A 14,832-nucleotide genomic window follows, 5' to 3' on the forward strand; every position below is an offset into this window, starting at 1 on the left:
TAAATATCAACATATAGATTTATTAACATTAAAAAACAACTAAGATTAGGACTTACATTGCTCCCGAAAACTGCTTGTGCAGAATACAATTATCATTCACACGAACAGTCACACCACAGCCGCTCAGAAAGTCAGCATGAAGTTTCTCTTTGGATGGAGAAAACAGTCTTCAGTTATGTTTGCGTGATAGTTTTTTGTAAGTAAAAAAAAATATTAAAAAAACAGCATTGGAAATAAACAGTGGGTTTGCAGCACTGTATCTAAATTCCTTGAGACAAAAAATAACAAATGTTCAATCATACTTTGAAGAAACCAACATTTTGTTTTGGGTATGCTGCAGAATTTGCTAGAAATATCTATACATTTTATTATATCCTTCAAAACTACTGTCACAATCAGTGTGTAAACATTAAAGAACAGTTCATCAACTGAGAACACCAAGACTCGTACAGAGCATTAAAGCAAACTTTGCCCACAGTACACTTCTAGTTTTATTGCTCAAAGCTCATAAAAGGGTTTCAAATGCTACTTTCAAGCAGACACACATGCACCTCAGAGTCGTACTTCACTGTTCATTCATCATTTCTAATGTTTTTCCAAGCCTCCCGCCAGAAAATCATTTCACCCAAAGTCAGCCACACTAACAAAGAGTAAAACTAAAACAAACAGTTCCATGAAGATCCACATGAATCTCACGATGATGATGATGAAGACCTAGACAACAGCAATATGAAAATGGCAGCTGATGAAAAATGAAACGACGATGGTATGTCAATGAATAAAGTTCTATACTACTTTGCAGAAGCCAACGGATTCTTCAGCACCAGAATCACAGAATCTCCCCTCAAGAACATCTTGGAAATGAAGCGATCTTTGTTGACTGGCTTTGACTTCTTCTTTCCTTTGCCTGTCTTGGGAACCTCTGTCCACATCTCTTTCACATTCTCCAACACCATGTTGCAATGCCTGAAACACACAATTGAGTTGTCAACTGAAGCAGTGCCCCAATAACAAGATTAAATAAAGTAAAGAAGTACATGCTCTAAAAAAAAAGACTGTCAGACAACAACCTTAAGACTGGTGTAAGACTATTGACAAGTATTACTATTAGTTTTATTCTTGCTGTTGATAGATAATGTTCAATAATTCCTTGACCCAAACCAAACTTTTTTTAAATGTTAAATGTATCAAAAAAGAAAAAGAAAAGAATGTTATCCAGGGATGCTCAAACTACCTGAATTTCCACAACAGTAATTTTATCAAATGTATAATGAATGTAATGGACGGCCATTTCAATATGGCAAGAAGGCTAGTTATTATGCTATGAGTAAAGGAGGCTATCTTGTACACTGATCCCAGCAAGGATGGCTAGAATTTGGCAAGAAGAATCTGACACCTATCAGTTTCATTCGCACTTTCAGGAGATGCTCGCAAATGAGAAACAGTGGAAGCTATGCACCTTGTTACATTGATACTGATAGTTTATCAGCGACAACTCTTTCTTCCTCATGTTTCCGTCTAGCGAGCAAGAAAATCTGGCTGGAGAACTGACGAGTTGGGTTACTTCTTCTTCTTCTGCGTTCATGGACTGAAACTCCCACGTACACTCGTGTTTTTGCACAAGTGGAATTTTACGTGTACGACCGTTTTTACCCCGCCATTTAGGCAGTCATACGCCGCTTTCGGAGGAAGCATGCTGGGTATTTTCGTGTTTCTATAACCCACCGAACTCTGACATGGATTACAGAATCTTTTCCGTGCGCACTTGGTCTTGTGCTTGCATGTACACACGAAGGGGGATAAGCCACTAGCAGGTCTGCACATAAGTTGACCTGGGAGATCGGAAAAATCTCCACACTTAACCCACCAGGCGGCCAGGATTCGAACCCTCGACCGTCCGATTAAGAGGCCGACGTCTTACCACCCCACCACAACGCCCGTTGGGTTATTGAGCCTCCAGGCTTGAGAACCGACAAGCTACCTGTTTTTGTGTGGACCGATGAGTCATTAATAATAATAATACGAGAATTTATAACGCGCTCATATCTCACCACAAGGCGACTCAAGCTTTTTATTTTGAAACTGCTAAGCAGTGTGTTTGTTTTTGTCATTTGGGAGTAAGATTTATGTAGAATAGTTTCAGACTCAGAATAAGTAAGACTGAGATGCTCTATATTTTGGAGTAAGATTTGACTGACCATGCTTGCTTGCTGATTCAGAGATGGTTGACTCGGAATAGAATTGGTGTCGTAAGCTTCAATCTTTCATTTAGCCACTCAAACACTTTGTAATATAATAACGAAGAGAACAAAATAAATGAAAGGCTGAAAGTGACAGAAATAGAAGCAGTGACTTGTGAGATTTGTTGTTGAAATAAAGGAGAGAACACAATTAAAAAAAGGAGCGTTTGACAAGAAATGTAGAAGGTTACAAGAGTGGCACCCCTCATCCCACTCCCCCCCCCCCCCCCAAACAAAAAGGCCGTGGCTGGAGGTTCAGCGAGCCGGATCCAGAGCTTGGGGGCTCAAGCGCCAGCGAGTCAGTGCTCAAGCCCCCAGGCTCAGGAACCGGCACTTACATGGCTGCTCACCCTGTAAATCATTATTTGTGTTTGTGTAGGAGTTTCTAATCGCTGTTCAATTCAAAGAACTGTGGAGAAAGATTGATAATGATCAGTGTCGGATTCAGAAAGACTTGTCTTTCGGCAACAGCGCTATCACTGATTAGTGACTGACCGTAGGCAAGAGATGCGGTTCGTTCGCAGGTGTCAGCAAGATTCTGTCGAAGTATCTTGATACAAAGTAAATCTATCTTATCCCATAAATAAACCTTTTATTTTGTTTGTTTCCATGTTAAGTATCTATTTACTGAATTTTGTTTTAGTGCTTCAGTCTAGACTCCGGGCAATGCCGAATCACTCAGTGATTCGTAAGCTGCTTTGTTCTGTGATCTCAGTTCAATCACCGAAATGCTTGGAATAAAGAATAGAGCAAAGGAAAGTTAAGAGGGGGGGAAATAAGTTAAACAGATTATCTTTTTAAAGAAAAATGGACCGACAATGGCAAGGCTCGAACCGGCGACCTCATGATCTCCAGCGCATTTCACTAACGACTGAGCTAAGAAGGCAAGCTGTCTGCCAGGTGAAAAATAGGAAGGTCTATTTTGTAAGATACTGGTTACTGCCGGTTACCTGGGGGCTCTGCATCGGGGCACCGGATCCCACACCCTTCAGAAAAGGTTAGGATCGAACCCACAACCTCCCATACGTTATAGTCCAAAGTGCTAACCACTATGCTATTCACAGTCCACTGAAAAATTTGGCTAAGAAAGAAGGGTCTATCTTGAAAATCTTTTTGTAGACACTCTTGGTCTCACACTCAGTCTCATCTTAAAGCCCCTGTCCGTCCCAAATGGTTTACAGAACGATTTAAACCTTCTCATGAAAAAAGCAGTTCTACTTCTAACCTTATCGAACACACTTGCAATAGCATTTACTGAATAGCATTAAATGACACTGTTCGTTTGAATGGCTATTTAGCTCGCGTGGTTTCTCTAACCCCTGAGCCATCGTAAACCCGTGTGATCCAGTTTCCTTTTTTTCACAATTTAGTCGTCAGTTTGGGATTTTAATGCGACTCGCTGTATTTGCAATAGCACGTTATTGTGTACCTCTGAATTTAAAACGCAACAAACGGCTGCGAGTCACACAAACTGAGCGGTGGTGGTTGACCGTTCAAAGAAACTGGCGACATGCAGAACATTTGTCTGCTACGAGAAACACGTTTTGCGAGACACGTTACCGGGCTACCTTTTTTTAAACTTTCAAAACTTCGAGTTGTACTGATCTTGTCTTGATGAAAAAAGAATTCTTTTATGATTTAAGAATGTTTGTGTAACAAGCTGTCAATTTATTAATTAGATTTTAAAAGTCAGGTCTAGCGCCAAAACAAGCCGTCCGATTGTCTGATCAGACAATCTGGCTGGCCACACAAAAATAAAATCTTTGAAAATTGCTCGCTCTTTACGGAGGGCACCTAGGATGTTCTCAAACGGTGAGTGTAAAACAAAAGTTTAGGATGTTTGTACTGTGTGTAAAAGCCTGACTGTGTCTGTGATGGTTTACGGGAAGCTGAGTGTGCCTCTAATGGCAGTAGAGAAAGATGCAAGATAAGCATCATAAGGGCAGATAATTCACACAACACACTGACCTGTCAAAAGCCTTGACTCTGGCAAGGAGTTTCTTGTTGTTGCGGCAGTTGATCAGAACCTGTGTGTTGTTTTTGACGGACTGTGTGAGCACTGACAGCGGCCCTGTGTTGAACTCCTCCTGCTCCCGAGCCTGCAGCTCCTCCGGTGTCATTTCGCTCTTCGGCTTTACCATCAACGCCCTGCACATACATCAGCAGTACAACTAAAAATACTAATAAAGCGATATGATAACCTGAGTTAAAGTAGGGCAACAAAGCTAAAATACGGGCCTATGTGTACGTATCTTTTTTGTGAGTTTGTTTCTTTCTACGACTCCTTCACTTTGAATCAAGTAAAATCAAAGGTTTGAAATTGAACTCTGACTGAGCGTCACGAACTGTTAGTGTTTAGGTTTCGTCCTTAACACAGTCACAAACAGCAACAATAAGTTATATATATTTATTCTAACTCTATTCATTTTCAGAATCTTGCATTATTAGATTCATAACACTTATTCGTCCCAATTTACATCAAAATAGATTTTGTCATTGTGAAAGTCGGCATCACAACAAAGAATCAAATAAAAAATACTACAACCAAAACATCATATTTTGCACATATACAAGCACTGATTAAAAGAAATACATGTACATTATATGCACATCGATCAAAAGTATACTTACGCCATAGTGATTACGGCAGATGAAGATGATTATGTCTCAAATAATAATTCCGGACGCCAAAACAACGCTGAAATTTCGTTTTTGGCGGAAACGGAAATTCTTTTACCTCCTTCACAGAAGAGTCAACCTATCAAACTTCAACGCGTGTGACTGTGAGAGGATCAGACATTGTTTACGGCAAATTCACTCCTCTCCAAGACTTGAACACTCCTAAAAGTACGTATTTTGTTTGCTTTGTATTAGAAATAACGCATGGTTCGCCAGATCTTGAGCTCCTGAAAGCAGCAGCAACCAACATCTCCAAGAACATCACTGCTCTGTATGCAGAAGGTGGCGATGTGCATGCCCTGTGGGACCTCTTTAAATCAGAGCTCAGTGAAACAACAGCCGCCCACATCCCCTCCCGCACCTCCTCCTCCAGACGCAAGCTACCATGGGTAACGCGCAAGCTGAAGAAAATGCTGAAAAAGAAAGAAAGACTATACAAACAAGCAAAACGCACAAAGAACTGGACAAACTACCGTCACCTCCAAAAAGACTGCCGTAGAGCATTCCGGAAGGCTGAATGGGAGTACATACAAAACACCATTGAAGATGGACTGTCCAAAAATGACTCCAAACCCTTTTGGCGTTACATCAAAGCCAAACGACAGGACAACATTGGTGTTGCACCATTAAAGTCAAAGGGGTCCTTGGTGTGCGAAAGCAAGAACAAAGCTGATATACTGGTCAACCAATTCCGATCAGTCTTCACCCAAGAACAGAAAGGAAAGCCTCGTCTCCCAGAACTCCCACAACACAACCCTATTGAAGACTTACAAATCAGGGAAGAAGGAGTGAAGAAACTACTTCAGAACATCAAGATAGCAAAAGCACCAGGACCAGACCAGATCCCAAACCGCATACTGAAGGAGTGCGCCAATGAACTGGCCCCTGGACTCACTGCCATCTTTCAGCTGTCTGTCGACTCAGGCTGCCTACCGTCCGACTGGACAAATGCAAATGTCTCCCCCGTCTACAAGAAAGGCGATAAACACCTTGCTGAAAACTATCGCCCCGTCTCCCTCACCTCCGTACCCTGTAAGCTCCTTGAGCACATCATCTGTAAACACCTCCTCAAGCACTTAGAAAAGAACAAAATCCTCACCAACCTCAACCATGGCTTCCGATCAGGCTATTCATGTGAGACACAACTCGTCGTCACACTTCAAGACCTCTGCAGGAACTATGACAACGGTAAACAGACCGACATAGCCATCCTGGACTTTTCAAAAGCCTTTGACACTGTGCCACACCCAAGCCTGCTGTATAAATTACAGAGTTATGGTGTGAAAGGCAACCTGCACAGCTGGCTGCAAAACTTCCTGACGAAAAGACTGATGAGAGTGGTAGTCGACGGAGAGGAGTCAGTTGAAGTCCCTGTAGATTCAGGCGTACCACAGGGTACCGTACTCGGACCAGTCCTATTCCTCTGCCACATCAACGACTTGCCAGCGTCTGTGAAGTCACAAGTGCGCTTATTTGCAGATGACTGCCTCCTGTACCGCACCATCAACTCCTACAGTGACCACCACATACTCCAAGCCGACTTGAAAACCCTGGAAGAATGGGCAAACACCTGGGGCATGCGCTTTAACGCAAAAAAATGCTACATCCTTAGCATCAGAAACAAGTCCAGCTTTTTCTACAACCTGGACAACCACATTCTCCAGAAAGTCAATAGCAATCCCTACTTAGGCGTCACCTTTACTGATGACCTCAGCTGGACCACACACATCAACAAAATCGTCAAAAAGGCAAACTCCACCCTCGGCCTACTTAGAAGAAACCTCCGTTCCTGCCCACAAAGCTGTAGACGTACTGCCTATGTGTCCCTCATCCGCTCAACCCTGGAGTACAGCTGTCTCGTCTGGGATCCGTACAAACAAGGCGATATAGACAGCCTGGAAAATGTACAGAAACGAGCAGCCAGATTCATTACCCAAAACTACAGGGACCGAAACCCAGGATGTGTCTCAGAGATGCTCAGCAGACTACAGCTTCCCCCACTCCAGGAACGCCGGAAACAACAGAGACTCACATTTCTGTTCAAAGTGGTCAGAGGGCTGGTCCCCGCAGTACCCCCTGAGAAATTCATCCAGCAACAAAAATCAAAAAGACAAGTGAAACAACGAGTGAACAAAGACTTTACATCATCAGCCACAGTCAGAAATATCACAAGAAACAACAGCCAGTGCTTTACTGTGGAGTGTACTAAAACACCAGTGTACAAGTACTCTTTTTTCACAAGAACAGTTATTGACTGGAACAACCTTGATGACAACACGATCCAGTCGTCAACGGTCAACGAATTCAGAGGAAAGCTGCCAACCGCTGACTAAAACACCAAGTGCTCTCCCCAAATTCCGCCAACGTATATTCCCAAGCTTGGGACCTGTTGGCGTAACTTATCAAGATCAAGATCAAGATCTAAACTAATGCAAAGGTAGTAGCGTTCAGTTGTCAAAAAAGTACAAAACAAGCAAACCGACAAATGTCGTCTGCTACATTCGCTTTGCGTTTTCATGATGTCCTTTCACGATTCCATTATTTCTGCTGTTAAACGTAACTAGCATAGTACTAATACTGTTGTGTGTATATTTTGTTGGACCTTTCTCATGCATATAAATATAATTTACGATTTTTCTTGACCTGTGCGTTTCAGGTGATCACTTGAAAATACCTCATCATGAAGATTGAAGTTCATGATAAATAATTCTGTTGTCCATTTATTTTCAGGGACGGAACAAGTACTACTTCAAGTAGACGTTGCACTGACAACCAAACAAAATGAATTTGCTAATCGTCTTTTTCTGTGGTCTGCCTCTGCTTTTCATCTATGGAGCTGAAGCAGCAGAAAAGAAGCTTCAGATTGGAATCAAGAAAAGAGTGGACCCTGCACTATGCACCACAAAGTCAAGAAAAGCAGATACACTGCACATGCATTACACGGTATATTTTTTTCTTTCAAGTCTGTGTAAAGATGCTCAAACTTTTTTCTAATGCTTTTGTAGTACACCTAGCAAAGGCGTGCATCACTGGTACAATTTTTTCGGTAATCTACAACTTTAGCGTTGTAAATTCATAGCTCACCATCCAGTGGCACTTGGGACTTATTTTTTAAACAAATCCCTGTAATCAAGCCAAAGAATATATACTGTGAAAATTAATTGACCGATTGAGCTCCAAACTTAAGCAGAATTAATTAATTTGGTCATTTGATCAACGAAAATAATGAGAAAATGAATACCTAATATCAACAGTCAGAGAGAGTTGCCTCCCTCCCCTCCTTTGTTATATCAACAGAGTTGGACAGAGTTGCCCCCCTCCTTCGAAATGGCAGCTTTTCCTTCCATAACGCATGTACTGGGTGGTAAAAAAAAAGAAAAAAGGGTCCTATTTTCTTCCTAGCTTATAACATTAACAAGGTTATGTCCCAAATAGACATTAGTTCTGGGGATAGAAAAACCAAGTTAGCATAGCATAGCCTATTTTCTTTTTGATCTCATTTTTGACTGCGAAGAGAGATTCAGAAAATGTGTTCACCAAACAATAGCAGAATGATGGGTGATTATATCTTGCAAATTTGGTGGAAACTGGTCTGTCCTTGGTAGTTGATAATATGCTCTATCCAGGCTCCTCTTTGTTGAAGAACTGCTGCAACACGAACGTTGAAATTGTCTGTGACTCGTCCAATCATGTCAGCTGGTATGCGCCTGATTTCCCTTCTGATGTTGTCCTTCAGAGCTGCCAGGGTCTGGGGATTGTTGCCGTATATCCTGTCCTTGAGGTACCCCCACAGAAAGTAGTCGGGTGGGTTGAGATCAGGGGAGTAGGATGGCCAAGGGAAGTCAATGCGTTGTAAAATGAGTCTATCACCAGGAAATATTGGCGGAGGCATTCCAAAGATCTGTTTGAACAATGGGGCAGTGCACCATCTTGTTGGTAATTAACTGTGTTCATATCATCTCCCCTTTTTCTCCTTAGAGCAGGTGCATACCAGTCGTTTGAATCCTCTCACCATTATGCTGCTATTTCTTTTTCCAGGGCAAGCTAGAAGATGGCACTGAATTTGACAGCAGTTTGACCCGAGACCAGCCTTTTGTCTTTACCCTGGGCGCTGGTCAAGTGATCAAAGGATGGGACCAAGGTCTTCTAGGGTATGATCACTTCATGTTATTATGGTGATAAAAGTGGTGTGTGGAAATAGTGCAAGAATCAATGTGAGAGGACGGCTTAAATCTGGTTGAATGCAGAGGTAATGTTGAGAAAGAAGAGTAGGCCAGGAAAAATATCAGGCTTAATCCATATTGATAGCAAAGTGCATGCACACCCCGAAGGACGCATAGACAGAAACACACACACACACACACACACACACACACACACACACACACACACACACACACACACACACACAAGACTTTACAAAATTTAAAAGACATTTCTTCTTCTACACTACACTATCCATTCCCAGTTAAGTTTAGTAAGTAGTGGTACATGTACCTTTAATGGCTGTCAATGTAAGGAAGAGAGTACGATATCCTAAAATCATGAATTAGAATTGCACGAGGCCCTCTACATTTTTTCACCCTTTTCACCATACAGGATGTGTGAAGGAGAGAAGAGAAAGTTGGTCATTCCTTCAGATATGGGATATGGTGATAAAGGAGCACCACCAAAGATTCCAGGTATGTATTATCTGCAGAAACTCCTTTTACATGTTATATAGCCCGCAAACTGGCAAAGCGTTAGCACATACATACATATCTTACTCTCTACCCAATCTTCTTATTATTAAACACATACAGAGCAAAATAACAAAATTTGCCTGCTACGCCTGATAAAAGTCATCAGAATTTAACCAAAAAAAATTGGTAAACCTTCCACAGGTTAACATTTTGTTTAAACAATATCTGACCTTTCACAAATGAAAGCTGTGATATGGAGTGTCTCATGTAGGTGTGACACTGTTCAGGCATGGGAATTGTCCGCCGAAAGGCAAATTTCCGCCGATTATTTTTTTGTTCCGCCAAAAAAGCAAAAGTGTCCGCCGAAAAAATAAATGGGGGAGGCAAAAATGGTTCTAAAAGCTAAATTTAATGGCAAACTTGGAGCTTAGATGACACCAAATTGCACCATTTGGGTTCTTTGGAGAAAAAAAATTCCGGGGGGGCATGCCCCCGAACCCTCCTAGCAAGGCTAGGCGCTTCGCGCCGTCGACTTTGCCATTACTTACAAAATTTTCAGCCTTTTTTACATTTTTCAATTCCCATGTCTGACTGTTAGATTGTAATAGGTACCGTAAAATCCCTAGCATAAGCCCACCCCCCCTGTGCACAGATTTAGGGCAAAATTGGGGGGTGGGCGTTTGCTAGGGATAGACCCCTTTGCACAAAGTAAGTTTTGTGCTCAACCGTGTAATTGAGTGAATACAAACCCCGAAAGCATGTAAGTTAGGTCGTGTGAGTAGAAGTGAAGGAAAAAAGAAAGAAAAAGGACTTTGAGGCAAAGAAGGCCAACCGAGAGAGAGAGAGAGAGAGAGAGAGAGAGAGAGAGAGAGAGAGAGAGAGAGAGAGAGAGAGAGAGAGAGAGAGAGAGAGAGAGAGAGAGAGAGAGAGAGAGAGAGAGAGAGAGAGAGAGAGAGAGAGAGAGAGAGAGAGAGAGAGAGAGAGAGAGAGAGAGAGAGAGAGAGAGAGAGAGAGAGAGAGAGAGAGAGAAAAGGACTGGCTCTTCTGAAAACAACCCAAGCATAGTCATTCATATAAATTTATAAAGTAAAAAGAAAATCACCAGACCTTTGCAAGGACAAACAATAACAACACAATTCCGGGAAAAAGAAACTTGATGAAATGTCGAAATGTCAACACCAATGAAGCCCTTTCTTTCTGTACAGGGAAGAAATTACACGATCGTCTTTGGAAATGAAACGTTAACTGAACTTGGATTTTGTCTTCAAAAGGCCCAATCTTTCTGAGAAAGAAAAACCCACAAACTTAGGAAAAAAAAGAGAAGAGAAACTCGAAAAAACATGAACGATGGGTGGGAGTGAGGAGAGGGGACAAAGAATAAGAAAAAAGGAAAGAAACACGAAAAGGTAAAGAAGGGGAAAAAGATGACTTTTAGAACAGGCTGCACAAATCCTAGTCAAAGTGAGCCTATAGTCTCTTTGAAAAAAGCAGGGTGGGCGTTTGCTAGGTAGTTACCCCTGTGCACAACTTTTGGCCCAAAGTGGGGGGTGGGCGTTTGCTAGATGGTGGGCTTATGCTAGGGATTTTACGGTAATGGCAAAAGGTTATATTACTTATAATTCTAATTTGTGGAATTTAATGTTGTGAACTTCACAGCAGGATAAGTGTGAATAGATGTTCAGAAATAACTGTCAAGTTTTTATGGTTTGCAGAAGAGTTGCTTTCTCTTGTTTCCATAGAAACACTGAGGCAAGTTTCAGGGCAAGGAAAATCAAGGGAAAGCAACTCTTCCAGAACCCATAAAACCCCGATAGTTATTTCCAGAATTTGTCTATTAAGCCTCAGATGTGAAATATCTATTGTGCTTGCATCCCTCTTGATTATTAATTGTATGTGTGCAGGTGGAGCCACATTGGTTTTTGAAGTGGAGCTCCTGAAGATTGAAAGAAAGGAAGAATTATAATGCCTGGACATGAAATAGTGCCATCTGATCACTGAAGTGGATCCTTAAAATTACCAAAGTTTGAAGACCAAAAATATGCACCAAAAGAAATACCAGACGGCTGTTTTAGAGGTTGAAGATTATGTTAATTGAATTAAATGAACCAGTTCTTTTTCTTCTTACCTAAGATTTTTCTGAATACATATCTTGTTTTAGACCTCAAGTAGGTAAACAAATGCCTGGGAGTATTTTAGAAGCGAGATAAACAGCACATAGATGCATCAAAGTTGCATACGAATATGAGACAACATTGTACATGTATCTCTTATTCCTGTTTTATATTGTTGCTTTGCTAGACTACAACAAACAAGAGGCGAAGCCTTCAAGGCTCACGTAAGAAATTGACAAACAGTAACACAAACTCAATCACTCCGTCACACATACACACACACACACACACACACACACACACACACACACACACACACACACACACACAGTAAGCATAGGTGAAACTGTGCAAGAAAGCGAGACCCTGGATCTGCCAATTAGTCTCGGCCCGCTCACAATAACAATGACCGAGACTTTCAGTAATTCCTTTGCGTGACGTCTAACCCTCTTACGTCATAATGTGACGTCTTCAAATAGTTTCTATCACACACGTCAAACACTTTTGACCGAGACGTAATCTTCTTATGCGAGCTTTATCCATAGACTCGGAAATGTTAAAGTTTCTATCACACACACACGCACGCACGCACGCACGCACGCACGCACAGACAGACAAAGTTTATCATCGCATAGGCTACACTTACGTGAGCCAAAAAGTCAAACTTTTTGCACTGTGACCTGAATTGCTAAAAAAAAAAAAATTTAAAGGTGAGAGTGCACTTTTTGCAGTGCTATGCTTTCCTTAAACTACATTCCAAAATAGCATGTGTCCGTAAAGAGAACAGTACATGATACAGCTTTGTAGTCTACAACTGGTTGGATGGAACTGATACATGCAATATTTGACTGTGATCATCTTTGGTCTGCTGCTGCATACCTATGCAGGGATACAGTCTTTTGTACAGAGCTGTTCTGAGTTGCATTCTGACTGAAGTATTTCATCTTGTGAATGTATGCAAAGAGATCTTTGTATTTTGTTTTGAGGTTGAAAACAACTTACACAACATGGGATTTCACAGCACTGTGCAATGTGTTTCATACAAGCAGTTGCAAGCAACAAAAACTGTATTATGTATTTGATCCGTAAGATGCCTGTGTTAACTGTGGCATCCAACATCTCGCCTTGGGTTCATGCTGGGGGAAAAATCACCCTTGCAGCCAAATGAACAATTATTTCTGAAATGTTTACATTGATCAGCTGAAAATGATGACTGCATGTTTGGTTCTGTGTAAAATAATAAGGTCATGGATCTGAAAACTACAGGATACTTAATAATAATAATAATAAAGTGTATTTATATTGCGCCTATCCCTTACAAAAAACAAAAATATTTGGCTCTAAGCGCATTACAACATGTGTAGGGACTTGGTACAATCAAGTCTGACAAATACAATAACACAATATACAGTCGGTCTCTTGGGTAAAAATGGGAAAAGCAGCTTCGACATTTAAACACTGCTACTAAAAAATCCTCTAACAATGCATACTGCTTTACAATATAAAATATGCATTTATGTATAAATAGGAATTTGAAAAGGTTCTTATGATAAAAACTAACTAGCGAACGACGAAGAAGAAGAAGAATAAAACTATCAATGTCAATGTATAACAAGTCATTCAACGTAAATGGCTAAAGAACAACAAAGCAATGATGATAAAACAGTTATACTCAATGGCTAATAACGAGGCAGAACTAAATAGTATCGACACAAGATTAAAACAAAACATGTTCCTGGAGACACATTTATACATGTATCAAATAAAAATATACAAAATACAGCCCTCGCACACTCGCACACACACGCCAAGGCACGTGTAGTCGCACTCATACACCGCGACAGCTATCGCGCGCACGTTCAAGGAACAAAAACACGGAAATAAACAAAACGTTGAAAACGTTAAGTAGCTTTTTTCCACCTACTTGTTAGTTAATGTCAATCAATCAATCAATATGAGGCTTATATCGCGCGTATTCCGAGGGTACAGTTCTAAGCGCAGGGATTCTTTTAAAAAAAAATTTTTATGCAATTTATATCGCGCACATATTCAAGGCGCAGGGATTTATTTATGCCGTGTGAGATGGAATTTTTTTTACACAATACATCACGCATTCACATCGGCCAGCAGATCGCAGCCATTTCGGCGCATATCCTACTTTTCACGGCCTATTATTCCAAGTCACACGGGTATTTTGGTGGACATTTTTATCTATGCCTATACAATTTTGCCAGGAAAAACCCTTTTGTCAATCGTGGGATCTTTAACGTGCACACCCCAATGTAAGTGTACACGAAGGGACCTCGGTTTTTCGTCTCATCCGAAAGACTAGCACTTGAACCCACCACCTAGGTTAGGAAAGGGGGGAGAAAATTGCTAACGCCCTGACCCAGGGTCGAACTCGCAACCTCTCGCTTCCGAGCGCAAGTGCGTTACCACTCGGCCACCCAGTTCACTATGTCAACTTCAGTTGTTGTTTATTTTCAGTGTTCATGTTTCTTTGCTTGTGTTATCCTCTGCAAAAGAGTGCAGAGTTTGTCCAGTATTGCTTTCATGTAGAAACTCAGATTTGTTGTAGTAAGGTAACGCTGTTTTTCATAAGCTTGTTTGTTGTTGATTTGATGTTATCTGTTTGACTGTGTTAATGGGGAATTTTTATTTGTCTTCCTCTTTTCCTATCTGTTTTATTATTATATACTTCTTCTCTAGCAATCAGACATTTTACTGTCGCTACCAAATATGCATGTTTGGAAATGCAATGCTGAGTATGTTTGCCATCAGACTTTGATGATGTAAGCTTTAAATAGCTCTGTCCCAAAAATGTAGTTGTATGTTTCAACCTGTACTTTTAGATGTTGTTATTCATTCCAAATCAAATCTGCAGTTTGAATATTCTGTGAAGTTGTGTCTGAAAATGTGTTCATTAAAAAATTAGAAATTGTGTACACACACACACACACATATTGACGTCCCAGTTTTACCTTACTTTTGCGTTATTTTTGTTGCCTTTGTTTCCTCTTATGTATCTCAGATACCCCATGCGGGTTAGGCGGAAGAATTTACCCGATGCTCCCCAGCATGTCGTAAGAGGCGACTAACGGATTCTGTTTCTCTTTTTAC

At 41.0% G+C, this 14,832-nt stretch overlaps 2 protein-coding genes across 2 annotated transcripts; one reads left to right on the plus strand and one right to left on the minus strand.

The window, feature by feature from the left end:
• On the minus strand, positions 1 to 5,007 carry LOC138953658 (small nuclear ribonucleoprotein Sm D2). Its single transcript, XM_070325539.1, has 3 exons — positions 4,872 to 5,007; positions 4,209 to 4,388; positions 1 to 966 (listed from the first exon to the last, which is right to left on the minus strand). Exons 1-3 carry the CDS (start codon positions 4,874 to 4,876, stop codon positions 792 to 794), a joined length of 360 nt encoding a protein of 119 aa, XP_070181640.1. The 5' UTR covers positions 4,877 to 5,007; the 3' UTR covers positions 1 to 791.
• Positions 4,994 to 11,725, plus strand: LOC138953657 (peptidyl-prolyl cis-trans isomerase FKBP2-like). Its single transcript, XM_070325538.1, has 5 exons — positions 4,994 to 5,087; positions 7,650 to 7,862; positions 8,958 to 9,070; positions 9,519 to 9,601; positions 11,503 to 11,725. Exons 2-5 carry the CDS (start codon positions 7,701 to 7,703, stop codon positions 11,562 to 11,564), a joined length of 420 nt encoding a protein of 139 aa, XP_070181639.1. The 5' UTR covers positions 4,994 to 5,087; positions 7,650 to 7,700; the 3' UTR covers positions 11,565 to 11,725.
• Positions 11,726 to 14,832: the final 3,107 nt, after the last annotated feature.

The sequence above is a fragment of the Littorina saxatilis genome, linkage group LG17, assembly GCF_037325665.1.
Source record: "Littorina saxatilis isolate snail1 linkage group LG17, US_GU_Lsax_2.0, whole genome shotgun sequence".
Lineage (NCBI taxonomy): Eukaryota > Metazoa > Mollusca > Gastropoda > Littorinimorpha > Littorinidae > Littorina > Littorina saxatilis.